General features: G+C 46.4%; 1 protein-coding gene across 6 annotated transcripts in view; it reads right to left on the reverse strand.

The window, feature by feature from the left end:
* exoc2 (exocyst complex component 2) overlaps positions 1 to 13,924 on the reverse strand; it is a 61,292-nt gene that overhangs the window by 23,619 nt on the left and 23,749 nt on the right. For all 6 annotated transcript variants that reach the window (XM_084065652.1, XM_084065650.1, XM_084065654.1 and 3 more), the window contains 6 exons: positions 12,494 to 12,618; positions 6,667 to 6,747; positions 5,293 to 5,438; positions 4,455 to 4,536; positions 3,535 to 3,637; positions 2,058 to 2,176 (listed from right to left, as the gene is read on the reverse strand). In XM_084065652.1, coding sequence (XP_083921778.1) covers positions 2,058 to 2,176; positions 3,535 to 3,637; positions 4,455 to 4,536; positions 5,293 to 5,438; positions 6,667 to 6,747; positions 12,494 to 12,618 — 656 coding nt within the window. The remainder of the gene's footprint in view (positions 1 to 2,057; positions 2,177 to 3,534; positions 3,638 to 4,454; positions 4,537 to 5,292; positions 5,439 to 6,666; positions 6,748 to 12,493; positions 12,619 to 13,924) is intronic.

The following is a 13,924-nucleotide window of genomic DNA, read 5'->3' on the forward strand; positions in this document are numbered from 1 at the left end:
GGGGAGGGGGAGGGGGGGTCAATGTGATAAAAGGGAGAAGAGGTGGCAGGGGAAGAAGGTTGAGAGGTACCAGTAAAGGGGGTGTCGTGGGTTTGAGGAGTGGAGGTGGATGGATGCGGAGAGGGGGGGCTGGGTGGGGTGGGCATTACGGTGGATGTGGTATTCGATGGTGGTGGTTGAAGCAGCTTCTGGCAGAGGGATGTTTTAGGAAGCGCTGGTTTCGTACTTGGGTAGGGGGGGATCGGGGGGCTGAAAGCGAGGGATGGACTGCGGAGGGTGGTGTGGTGGGGGGGCTTTGTGGTAAATAGCTACCAGGTGTGTGTGTGTGTGTGTGTGTGTGTGTGTGTGTGTGTGTGTGTGTGTGTGTGTGTGTGTGTGTGTGTGTGTGTGTGTGTGTGTGTGTGTGTGTGTGTGTGTGTGTGTATGGAGGGGCCATGCTGCGTACAGTATGACAGGGGAAGGGACAGACAGGAGACAGCTGTTGGAGGGGGAGAAAAGAAAGAGACAGAAGGAGGGAAAGAGCAAGACAGCGAATGAAGTGTGCATGTATGTGTATGTTTACATGTGCTGGTGTGTGTGTGTGTGTGTGTGTGTGTGTGTGTGTGTGTGTGTGTGTGTGTGTGTGTGTGTGTGTGTGTGTGTGAGGGAGAGAAAGACTATCAACTGGCTAAAGACTATGCATTCAGGGGTAAGTTTGACTTCTGGTGTTTGTGTGTGGATGAGCAGGGCCATCCCTGACAATGATAATAAAAAGACAGGGGGGTGGGGGGGGGGGACACCACTGGACCTCATATCCATCAACCTGAGCCCCGGAAACCACTGTTACCTTTAGCATTAGACGTGTTTATGTTCCAACCTCGGCTATGTCAAGGAGCCACCCACTCACTATGTACTCTGTATGGAAGTAACATGTGGGTGTGTATATAGGCATGTGTGTGTGCGGTTGTGTGTGTACGTGCGCATGCGTGCATACGTGCGTGCGTGCGTGCGTGTGTGTGCACGTGCGTGCGAGCAGGGTGGGTGAATCCGCTGTTGTTCCTGAGCGGACGGTTTCACATCCACATTTTTCCTGCTGGCTGATTTAACAGAGAAACAGCTTAATTGGGGTTAATTGTTCCAATCCATCTGTGCGGCCTTGTCTCTCTCTATATGCGTGTGTGTGTGTGTGTGTGTGTGTGTGTGTGTGTGTGTGTGTGTGTGTGTGTGTGTGTCTTTGCATGCTGTAACATGTCAGGCCCCTGAGATCTGAATCCAAACCCAATGCTCTCCCGCTTTCATCTTATTCATACGCTCATGAAAAAATAAACACGCGGGCCTATGGCAGAACAGGCGGGGAGATGGAGATATGGTGGAGAAGGAGAGAAAGAGAAGGAGAGGGAATGACAGAAAGGGGTTCCAGAGAGGAATGAGGGGGTTATAGAGAAAAAAATGGCCAGGGGATCGTTTAACCGATTAAGACCGGGAACGCATCTGTGTCATTTTAAGATTTCTTTGGCTATTCAAAAAAGGCAGATATACAAGCTCATAGCGCGGCACAGAGTACCGCACTATGAGCTTGTATATCTGCTATTTTTGAAAAATCTTGAACATTTGTGAAAATCTTTGAATATATATTTTTTTAAAGCGAACATTTGTAACTCAAATCATTGCTTCTGGAGGTCCCTAGAACGAAATATTTTACAAATGTTCGCTTTAAAAAATATACATTCAAATATTTGCACACATTTTCACGATTTTTCCAAAAATAGCAGATCTATGAGCTGATAGCGTGGCACTCTGTGCCGCGCTATGAGCTTATGAATCTGCTATTTTTGAATAGCCAAAGAAATCTAAAAAATGACACACAGATGCGTTCCCGGTCTTAATGGGTTAACGGAGAGGCAGCTGGAGCTCTCTAAGACTCAGCCAGCTTCCAATTCACGACATTCACCAGCCTGATTGGAAATGCTAAATAGGGACTTTTCATTCTGTGCGTAATATGAGTCAGCCAAGTTGTGTGTCGCGTGTGCATATGAATGTAAATGGCTGTGCGCATGTGCGTGCATGCGTTAAGTCACCTCTCTGGTCATTGATGAACTCGTCTCTGCAGTCTTGCATGAGCTGCAGGATCCACTTGTGCTGGGCGTAGATGCACTGCCACGCCGGGTCGCCGGGGGCGTGGAGGTCGGACAAATACCTGCATTCAACACCCCCCCCACGCACAAACACACCAACGTTACAATGGCTCCGAATCAGAGGAAAACACATAGTATTAAAGTTTCCCTGGGGCAGAGGCCTCTACAATCTGCCTCTTATCCCTTATCTGTAATTATCCCTCTATGACTAAATTCTTCCCCCAGTGTTGGACTGATCTGTGGCATAAGGCTGTAGGTCACAGACATGGCCCCGTCGGGCTGACTTGCATCTCCTATCAAAGTAGCTTTGTTTGGTTGCATCCTTTCAGAATTCCAGGACAGATGCATGGGCTCACAAACACACAAAAAACACACAAGCGTGCACACACACACACACACACTCCACACTGCGTGTAAAGAGTAATCAGGAGCTGAGTGGGCGTTCAGAGCACTGCCTAATGCAGCAGGATGAAAGACGGGGCCGTGCGGTGGAGCCTGGGCTGCCCTTTCTGCTCCTGACGACTCAGTCTTAACAATAATAAACCAGGACAGACCACAACGATGGATGGATGGATGGATGGATGGGTGGATGGAGGGCATAGGAGAAGAAGAAGAAGAAGAGGAAAAATAAGAAGAGGGGGAAGAGAAAGCGTAGTGAAAGGTATAAAACAGAAACAGAAAGAGAGAGGGAGAACAGAAAGCTGACTGGATTAGTGAACAGGCAGCAGGGAAGTGAGAGGCAGAGTGACAAGAAAAGGGGAAGGCAGGGGAGAGGATGGACTGAGAGCAAGTAAATGAGTGAGACAGCCAGGAAGGCAGCAAGACAGACAGACTGCAGACAGACAGACAGACAGTGCATTTGGGATATTGAATGATGGAAAAAGAACAACTCTCTATGAGTTGTAAAACAAACGCGTCGCACATGAACACAGACCACTTTTCCGCGGACGATGTTATTTTTAGATTTTGCGTTTGATTATGTTTTCTCCATAGTCATTAAAACGTTAAAGTGAATTAAATCGAAATTAGCTGAATAATTGAGTCAATGTTTGCTAAACATCCTTGTGCGGTTATGTGGTCATGGATGTTTGAATTTCCTTCCTAAAGCAATCTGTTTCTAGGGACTATGGCTGATGGGACAATGTTTTCAAATCAATATACGTTATTTAAAATGTATTAAAATGCACGTAACTTGGACCAAAAGATGACAGTAAAGTGAAATTGTGTGTGTTGTTGGATGAACTAACTCAAAGCATGTTTCCTGACCCTTCAAGTTTATTTTAATATCCTACTGAAGTGAATGGAATCCAATGGCTTCCTTTAGGGCCAGTCTGTGACGCTAGTCATCTATGATGTCATAAATGTAGTAAATGAAGCATAAATGCCATGTCTGCATGTGTGTGGATGAACGCAAGGAGACCTGATGTATCTCTTCTGGTCGTGAAGAGTGGACGGCGTCTGAAGAAGCTTGTCCAATAGCAGACTCCTTAGTGCTTTGATCCTCTCCTCCACCTCTTCATACACTGGACAGAGACAGATGTGTACACACAATCAGACGTCAGAGCAAAGCGGGTACGGAAAAAAACAGAATTTCACCCACTTCTTTACACCTGTAAACCTGTGAGTGTATTTATTTTTTGTATTTATTTGTTGTAATGCAGGGAGAAGAAAATGGAAATGTGTCATTTTTAGATTTGAGCTAAAAAGCATTATTTTACACTTTGGGCTATTCAAAAATAGCAGATATACAAGCTCATAGCGCGGCGCTGCTATTTTTGAATAGCCCAAAGTGTAAAATAATGCTTTTTAGCTCAAATCTAAAAATGACACAGTTCTACGTCTTAATGGGTTAAACCTGTAAACCTGTGAGTGTATTTATTTATGTATTTATTTATTTGTTGTAATGCAGGGAGAAGAAAATGCTGTTTATAATCTAACTCTAGTAATGTGTATGGATGGGTTGTTTTAAAACCAGATGGTTCCAATGACGGCATTGGCTCCCACGTGGATCTCTGACTTCATGCCAGCCTATGACATCAGTCATCTATCAGACACCATATTTGAGCAAGGTTGTAGCCCGATCTTACCGCCATTCACTTCCGTTTTAAAATAAAAGTTACATACTGTATATCAGAAAATATGAAACATATGTGAGCTACTTCCTTTGCCTAATTGCCATGTGCACTAGAAATTTGACGCAGATCGGTCCAGCGGTTTGTGAAATTAGCCCCGGATAGACAGACAAACAGACCAACAAACAAACGGACAGACCTATTTGTAGACGTTTTTCCTCTTACAGACCCACGTCGTAAAAATAATGCAAAATAAATTGCAGAATACCTTTTTTGAAGACGGGCACTTCTGTGTTGCCGAACAGAGATTTGGCTTTCTCGTAGTCGTTGATCACCACATCATAATCTCCCTGAAAAGGATTACAATAAATGATAACTCAGTTAGGTACTGTAGTAATTGGCTTGTACGGGCAGGACAGATGTTTTCTATCTTTCTAATCAATCATGATGAGCACACCATGCATTTAAGCCTCTCTAGCACCACCCTCTGGATGACACGTATCACAGCGCCTTTTGTACAGTGTGTGTGTGTGTGCGTGCGTGCGTGTGTATTATGATGATAATACTTTATTGTCAAACTGGCCTGAAATTTCTTTTGCATCAGAGTAGCACTATTTGAAACACCACAACGCCACAGAAAAAAACTAAGATACCTAAAACATTACAATCACAAGAAGATATCCAACACCCAATATACATTTGATCTGGGATTAAGCCATATTTGATTTTAGGATCGACTGGTGCACAAAAGATTGCTTCTGTCTAACCCAACTAAATTGTGCATACAGAAGATAAATCATTTGCATTCACTGTTCAGGACATGAACATGTATGTTTGTGTGTGGATGAAATCGGTCTCAAAGTGGGCACTAGGCATATTTTGCAGGTGAGCTTATTTTAGGGTTTAGTGTTTATACTTTAGGGTTTAGTGTTTATACGGAAATAACAGATCTAGAAGCTCACAACGCATTGCATAAGTCTTACGACAATTATAAAGCAGGCTTTTGGGTTAGAAGTAGAGTTCAGTGAAGTGTCCTCACATGTACCATTTTTCATAATACAAACTTAAGTGTGTTGTGTGTGCGTGTGGGAGTGCCCGAGTAGCACCTTCTGAATATTGCGTTCAATGTTGAGCGGCAGGTTGAAGAGAAACTTAAAGCGTTGCAGGACGTTGAGCGCGTTGCGTGTCGAGTCAGCTTTGTCCTTCCGCCCCAGAACCTCCTGGAAAAGAGTGTCTGCAGTATCACTCGCCCCTGCCAAAGACACAGAGAGAGAGAGAGAGAGAGAGAGAGAGAGAGAGAGAGAGAGAGGGAGAGAGAACACGAAGGAACAAAAGTCAGAGAGAAAGACGGACAGAAATGGCGAGTTGTATGAAAAAGGGAGAAAATGAGAAAGGGGGGTGGGGGGGGGGGGGGGCGTTATGAAAATAAACTCCGACACCACATTTCCCTCTTATTATAGGCCTGGCTTTCCTCCTGATGCGTATGCTATCTGACCTATGAGAGGGAGGAACGGGAGTGGGAGAGGCAGAGGCTGCTAAGGAGGAGAGGGTGACAGCTATCTCTCACTCTCTGGCTCGGCGGACCCTTCGCACGCTACGCTCTGGCTTCGTGGGTGGCCTCGGATGTGCCGGCACAAGAGCGGAGAACAAAAAAAAAAAGGAAAAAAGAAAATACTCAACCAAGTCAAATTCTTTTAATCAGAACAAAGCTGCCCCCTCCCCCCCCCCCCCCGCCACGGCCCAAAGCTTGAAGGAAAAACAGCAAGAGTGTGAACGGCGAAATAGTTAGCATTTTTCACTCTCCGCTCGGCTGTTCTGACTGATGAGTCGTTGTGTGTTTGAGATTCGGTGGGACATTTTCCAACTTGATGACCGGACTGCATGTTCGACACATTGGGGGTTGTGGCCGGTTGGGGTAAGAGGTGTGCTGTGGCTGGAGGCCTCGGGTTCTCTGCGGGCTGAGGGCCCACATGTTGGGGGTGGGGGGGGATGAGGGGGAGATGAAAGCCACGTCCGTCTGGTACGTTTATTTACTGTAGAGCCCGCGGAAAGGACCTGCTTAATGCCCCTCTATTAGGGTGGTCACATTATCATGTATGAGGATGCACAAAGGACACACTCTCTTTCTCTGCACGTGTGTGTGTGTGTGTGTGTGTGTGTGTGTGTGTGTGTGTGTGTGTGTGTGTGTGTGTGTGTGTGTGTGTGTGTGTGTGTGAGATCAAGGAGGGAGGCTGAAGGTGGATTGCAAAGAGACCATTCTCTCAAGGAGCAGCAAAGGGGGATGTGCAGAATAAGTGGTCAGGATAATTTGGAATAACGATTTACCATCACAATCTATTGAATGTGCAGAAGGCATACACATATACATCAATTACACTTGTCTATGTACATCTGCGCAAGTAACAGTGTGCCGTTCTTATCTGCCATGTAGTCACTGGTACCACCTGATGAGACAGGTGCATCATTAGATGGAAGCTTACTATTGAGGACGTTCTCCAGACGCTGTGTCATTGAGCCCTCCACTCTCTCTGTGCCGTCTGCCTCCAACCTCTGATGGATCGCTGAAACACAACCATTGGAAGGATTAGGCCTGATTTATACTTTGACCAACGACAACGAGTCACGCGGCAAAAATCACTGATCTAACAAGCTCACAACAGGTCGCCGATGTGGCGCGACGCGTTGTGAGCGTGTAGATCGATCATTTTCATTGCATGTCATACGACAGAGCAGAAATTCAGCATCAGAGTATTAGAAAACTGTCAGTGAGAGGAATAATCATGGATCGTGGATGTGGATGTGGAAGCAGTGTGCTAAAGGAAAATAAGATTGTGGGGAGTTATTCAGAGAGATGGGTGGGCTCTCTGTGTTCTAAATACAATAGTCACTACAGAGTTTCTCCCCTGCTCAATCTAACAAATGCACAATTTCACGATTCCGGAACCTTTTCAATTTCAGGAACCCAAGGTAAAACAATAAACAACCCTTACACTGCCCCAGTGGTAGAGATTGTGGGGAGATTACCTCCGACGGTCTGTGGGACCCTGCTCCCCTCCATCCCCTCTTCCTCCTCCGCGTTCCCACGCAAAAAAAAAAAAACAGGACCTGACCCCGTACCCAGGGCGTACCCGTACCACGTCGATTCACCTGACCGCCACCACTAAGAGCTTTTAAAACACACAGCTCTTGCGGTCCCGTGGTCCAGGGACGATGCTCCGAGCCCTTCGACCCCGGAGCTAATGCAAATCTACAAAGTTTCCATCTGGCCCGGCGGAATAATATTTGGGAGAGGATGGGGGGGCACTCCGACCGTTGTGCCCGTCGCTTAGCATGAATGGCTTCACACGAGACTGTGGGGAGAGTGCAAATGAAGGAATATGAAAGAGAGCAAGGGGGGGTTGAAGAGAGAGAGAGAGGGAGAGCGCGGTGCGGCTGCCCATAAGAATAAATAAATGGTGTGCAGCAGTGGGGCAGCTTGGGTGCTGAGAGGGGGGCAGTGCGGGTTTATTGACAGAGCGGAGAGGGCCGGCGGGGGCTCGGTGCATTCCTGCGGCCGGCTTCAAACACGCACCCAGCGCATAACTGGAGAGTGAGGCAGAGGGAACGCCAGCGAGGAGGAAAGAAAAAGAAAAGGGATGATATCTTCCTCCTCTAAGACATTCTTCTCTTCTCCCATGTATTCCGCCAAAAACACAATGGCTGCCTGCTGACGCGGGAGACAGCGGAGAGTATCGGGAGGGAGAGGCTCTGTAAATAAACATGTGGGTGGATTTTGACAGACGGGAGCCCTGAAGGCGGAGGCCGAGGTATTCCTGCAACGCGCTAGTCAAACACGGACGTTGCCTAATCGGCACGGACATCAGCCAGTTCCCTCCTCTCTCATAGGGGTCTCTCGCTACTCATGAACCGTGTTGGGCACAACCACCTTACTGCCAGAGTAATAACTCCTTAATGAACAGTGTATCTCAAATGGGGGCACGTTTAGCCCTAGGCCTAGGGTATGCAAAGGTGCTAGAGGGAGTATGTGAGAGAAAGTGAAAAAATATATATTACACTATATGTTTAATGATAAAACATTGACAAACGTGTGAAGCTGACCTGTAAGGTGTTAAACCAAATCACATACAAAATTTGACTAGCACAACAGGTACAGTATTTAATAGAGAGCAGTACTTATTTGCTGTTATGTTGTTTTATTTTGAACATATTGACATCAAAACTACTAAAAAGTTATGACCAGCTGGCCACATGTTTAAAATAAACCTGCTCAGGAGGCAATAATCACAACCCTTTCACTCAATGTCTTATTTGTAAAGTCATATTCTTCAAAAGGTGGATTATCATTCATTCATAGCATGATATGCTTTGCTATGTTTTTTGTTTTGTGTATGTTTTTTAGTTTTCTTAGCAGTCGGGTTAAAGAATTCAGAAATCACGGAAAGGTGGTAATGTAGTCATGTAAAGTTTGAGAACCACTGGTTTACAATATCATAATATTATTCACATTTACATGCTACAGAGCATAGCCTGATTGATGACTAAAGAAATGTGTAAATCGGGACGGGACGGTAGAAAACGCTATCAGTATTTGTGGGTAAGTAAAACAAGTAGTAGTTACTATGCTGCTACCAGAGACTAAAGTGTCATTTTATTACTTTACAAATTAGTAACAAGTAAAGAGGAATAAAAAACACTGCTCACGAACCAGCAGCGTGGGCCGAGAAGAGGGCTAAAGATGAAATAAAAAGGAGATAAAACCAGCCATTCCAGAGGGTTTACACTGTATGTGTGAGTACGTGGGATTCGATATGGCTGAGCATGCAGGCGCGCACACTCATACAATCACACAATCAGTCTTTCTCCTTTTGTCTGTCTCTCTTACACACACACACACACAGCAGGTCTGCTTCTTGTCTCCATGCCACCCCCCGCCCCACTGCCAGCTGTGTGTCTTCTGCGTCTGTCACGCACTCTGGCTGCGGGGGCGGTGACGTCACAGCTAACCTAAACACTAAGTCAGGGTCCGGATAGCACACACACGCACGCACGCGCGCACACGCACACACACACACACACACACACACACACACACACAGGACCTGAGGAAGAGCTTGCTCCTGCTCCCCTTCCTGGAATCGTTGGGGGGGGTGGGGGGTGGGAGAAAAAGGAAAATGAATAAGAATAAAAATACAGTGTCCCTGGATTCTAAAGCTGGAGATGTTTTGACTCCTGCTGGGGCTGGGCGCTCGGGGGGATAGGCCCTGGGAATCTGGCATTTTTGGAACACGGTAGCCGCGCTGCTTCCTGTAATCGCTGGGAGACTTCCTTTCCGCACAACAATGAAAAAACGTCTAATTTCAACATTTTTAGCGCCGATGACCCCTAGGGGCCTCTCCCTGACGGACTGTCAGTCACTCAGCCAGTCAGTCAGTCAGCCCCCCAGTCGACCCCACGTCTCAGAAGCCCCGCGAGGGAGCGCGGCTCTATTTGTCACCGGAGCTGGCTGACAAAACAGCCCGCACTGTGAACCCTTCCATCTCTCTCAGCAGTCTGTGGGTCACATAGAGAGGCTTAACAGGACCGCTTATTTCCTGTTTAACCCCTTCTGCTCCTCAGCTCACCCTTAACTCTGGGCTGGCTGACCACGGACTAATGACATCACGTGTAGTGTCCCTGTGACCTGTGATCTCATGCAAGCCCTCGTTTGACCCGGCGAGCTTCGCGGAACCCGGCCAGAGAGTTTACCTGCGTGTCAGAACTTAAGTGTTCCAGACTCCGTACTTTATTGGTCAGCGTGTCTCTGAAGTTTTGGGAACACTGACACGTAGTGGTTAAGAGTTCCCAGCGTTGCCTCCCTACAGCCCAAGCCTCACATTAGCTAACACACCCTGTCAGAAATGACACCAAATCAGTATTTAACCACTCCACAAGCCTGTGTGTTTAAACACAGCGGGGGAACGCAAAGACAGGCAGACAGATGAGGCGTGAGACAGCAGATCTGGTTCCACAGAACGTGCGTTTTCAGTCTCATGGCACTGGAGACAAAGAGGGATGGATTGCCCCCCCCCACACACACACACAAAAATAAAAAAGAACAACATTTTTAAAAATAGCAGATCTACAAGCTCAAGACGCGTTGCTTTGTGAGCTTTTGGATCGGATGTTTTCACAGCATGATACCATGTCGTACAACATACAACAAAGTATGAAATAGTGTTTAAGTGGTTAAAGTACCTTGTAAGTAAAACTTCTTACTTGGCAATAAAGTGAGTCAGAATCCAAATCTGAATTCAATAACATAAGCATTTTTATTACCAAAAAAAAATCGACATCTGATGGTCCGTCAGATAACAATACTAACAATAGCTTTTAATGAGCTTGGGTTACTGCATGTTTCTTTTTTCCAGGCTAAAAGATTTCTTCCCTTTTTTTCCACTACAAATAATAATAAAAAGAACAGAGGATGGAGACAACAATACATGTAGGAGGACAACTGATTGAGGTGGGAACAAGAGAAAGGGAGAGAGAGGAGCTCAATGGATACTCGAGTTAGAGGGCCACTATTTGCTCTAAACGTTTTCTGTCCGCCTCATTTCTTTTTCCAGATTTGGCTCGTCTTCCCCGTTTCCACCCGGCAGTCATCGGCAGTCTCCTATTAATAAAACCCCCTGACTTTTATGAGAGCCATCAATAAAATTCTCACATGCCGGCAGGATAGAAAATAAACAGGAGAGAAGACTGAAAATAAAGGTTTTTAATGGTGATTGAGAGGGCTGGAAGCACTACAGGCTAAACACCAATTAGAAGTGTGCCCGCTTTTTAATGCTGCACAGTTCTAAAACCAGAGAGAACATGCGAACACGAGTCTGCATGCGCACACGGTGCGTTTTACTCATTTCCTCTCGATTTACATGGCAACACCTGAGGTGAGGTTAATTTGGAACGGCGCGAAAACTGCGTAGTGCTGCCAAAACGCCGAGAGACAAAGAAAGGATTCACAGTATGGGAGACAGCTGTGCTAAACCGGGGCACCCGACAGTGAGCGAGCGCAGAGCCGTCTACAGCTGGCTGGCTGGCTGGCTGGCTGACTGGCTAGCTAGCGGCACCGAGGCTGGTATGTCGGTTTGGCTTGCTATTGCCGATACGGAATACACCCCTTGAGCCTATCCTTGAGCCATCCTTTCTGGGCTCCCTCCCACTTCATTTAGGACCCAGAGAGCCAAACCTTGAGCCAAGAGTGGACCTCCTAGCTCTGGGATGAGTCATCGGACTGCTCCAACGGTTGATGGTAAGAGAAATGGAAAGGAAAGAAGTCTTGATCTGTAGTGTAGGGTGAACTACATTCTGGATTACTTTACAGGACCTGTAAGTCAGTGAGTGAACTTCCAATATTTCATGGGTTACAGGTCATTTGAGTGCAATGCTTCCTGGGTCACCAGGGTCTGTGCACTTCCCATTCACGAGGCAACGGGGGCACACACACAGTCGGCACTCTCAGTTTTAACGTGAGAACAGCCACATATTGTTCCCTTACGCTCATATTAGGGGCCGTTATCGGCCCTATCAGTCCTTATACTGCAGCCCGCATTGTGTTGGGCTGCTCCGTTTATTTAGATTCGACCACTAACAACGATAACATTGCCCTTTCTCTCCCAAGCAGGGGCACACGGAAAGCAATAATAATGACAGAGGCAGAAAACGTGGACGTATAAATAGTAAAGGGGAAGTAACCAAAGTGCCTATGAGAAGAGCAGCGAGTAAACAGACAAAACTATGAATGATGGAGGGGACAATTGATTTGAGCTACCTGGCAGAGCGACAGCAGTCAGTCTCCGCTACCTCAAAATGTTCCCGGTCTCTGAGAGTTCTCTGTGTCAGAGTGTAGTGCTTTTATGCATCTGGGTTGTAGAGGGCCACAGCCACCGAGGCCCACAGCCGGGGCACACTGCTCTGAATGACAGGTGAGGGCTGATCTCATTTTAATGGAGGTGAATTAGGCGTGTTGAGGTTGGCTGCCGGTACTGTGGCACGGAGCGCGCAGGGTTCTCACACGGCGCCCAAATGAGCCTCTTTAATCAACCACCGCTCGACCGCAAGTCGGGAAACACACCGCTTGACGTGCGCACACACGCACATGCACACGAAACGGACTCGCACACACAGGCTCAATTACACAGGCACTTTCCAAACATCCAAGAGCTTCTGAGCGGTTCTGAAGAATGATGTTTCGGAAATATGCGGATTAATTAAAGGCCATTTGTAAAGAAGCCGGGGGAAAATGCCTCAAAATGTGTTAAATCTGCTTACCTGCCAGAGCGTCCTGGGCCTCAAAGAACGTACTGAGGCCTCCTTTCACATAAGCCAGACTGCCCTCATTCTTCTTAGTGGCCTGCTTCTTTAGGTTACTGGCGCCCATCCGCAACTGTTCAAAACTTAAAAACAGGAGAGCAGTGATGTAAGAGCAGGGTTTTTTCTGCACAGATGAATTTCTGGTGCCCCCAAAGACGTTTTAGCTACCCACAAAGTAAAATCACCACCACCAAAATGATAAGAACTGAGAATATGTATGTATAATATGTATACTTGTTGGTTCCCAAATAAGACGAGCTGTTATTTGCCTATAAACAAAACTAGGATTGTAGCCAATCACCTGCCCCTGTAATTGGCTTTTATGGCATTGTACTCCCCTCTTCCTAAAACTCACTCCCCTCCCCCTTTACAATGTTGTAATAAAAAAATGTTTTTAACCATATTAAATGGGGTTTTGTTTACTCAAGCATAATAGACATTTTTGTTTATCAAATGGTAAAAGAAAAACAGGAAAATATATAGATCTGTCAAATAAATTCATTCATTGCCTTTACTGTTGCAACGTGGACGGATCGTGCTTACTGTCATTTAGTCACCCCCTAAAGGCCCATTCTAAGCTAGGAAAAACCCTTAAGAGGCAACGTTACAGACCGTTCAATTTTATGTGGTACACATAATAGTTTACAGTGGTAACTTGGTCATGTTTAACTGAGCATGTACTGAGAATGAGTCACAGACGGAGATGCTCGCCCACACACACACACACTCGCACACAAACACAATCACACACACTGTCGGGGACAGCGCGTGCACAATCTTGTCTGTGTGTCAGTGTTGTCTGTGTGTCCTGCGTGAGGCTTCCTCAGCAGGAAGAAACAGTCACCCAGTGAGGTCCAAACAGGCCAGGCTGGATCCTGGGGTCTGGGTGAACGGGAGGCTAAACAGGAGGGAGAGGAAGCCAGGAGAGTCCAAAATAACTCTGTCCACTGTCCATACATGACAGAGAGAAGGGCCTCGACCCTACAGGGGTCACGCATCACCCAGCATCTCTGGTCGCTCCCGTCTCAAAAGAGAGCCACAAGGACAGCTACTGTACGTGTGAACCTGCCTCAAGGTTAAAGGTCACGTGCACTTATACAGCTGTGCCAAGTGGCATTCTTCTCAACAGTGTGACAAAACATTTATAGGCAAGGCAATTTTATTTGTATGGCACATTTCAATAACAAGGCAATTCAATGTACTTTACACAAAACATAAAAAAAACTACGAAAAGATCAAAACGTCACAAGCAAAACAGCAAAATAATTTGAAAAGAAAATGACATCTACACAAGCGTAGATTGTGATGCTGATACCTGTCATGTACAGTAGGTAGCATATGGAAACAGCAGTGTGGGGAGGCAAGTATGTTTTACAATGTCCAGGGGCA

The sequence above is a fragment of the Gymnoscopelus microlampas genome (genome assembly GCF_963454915.1).
Source record: "Gymnoscopelus microlampas genome assembly, chromosome: 9".
Classification (NCBI taxonomy): domain Eukaryota; kingdom Metazoa; phylum Chordata; class Actinopteri; order Myctophiformes; family Myctophidae; genus Gymnoscopelus; species Gymnoscopelus microlampas.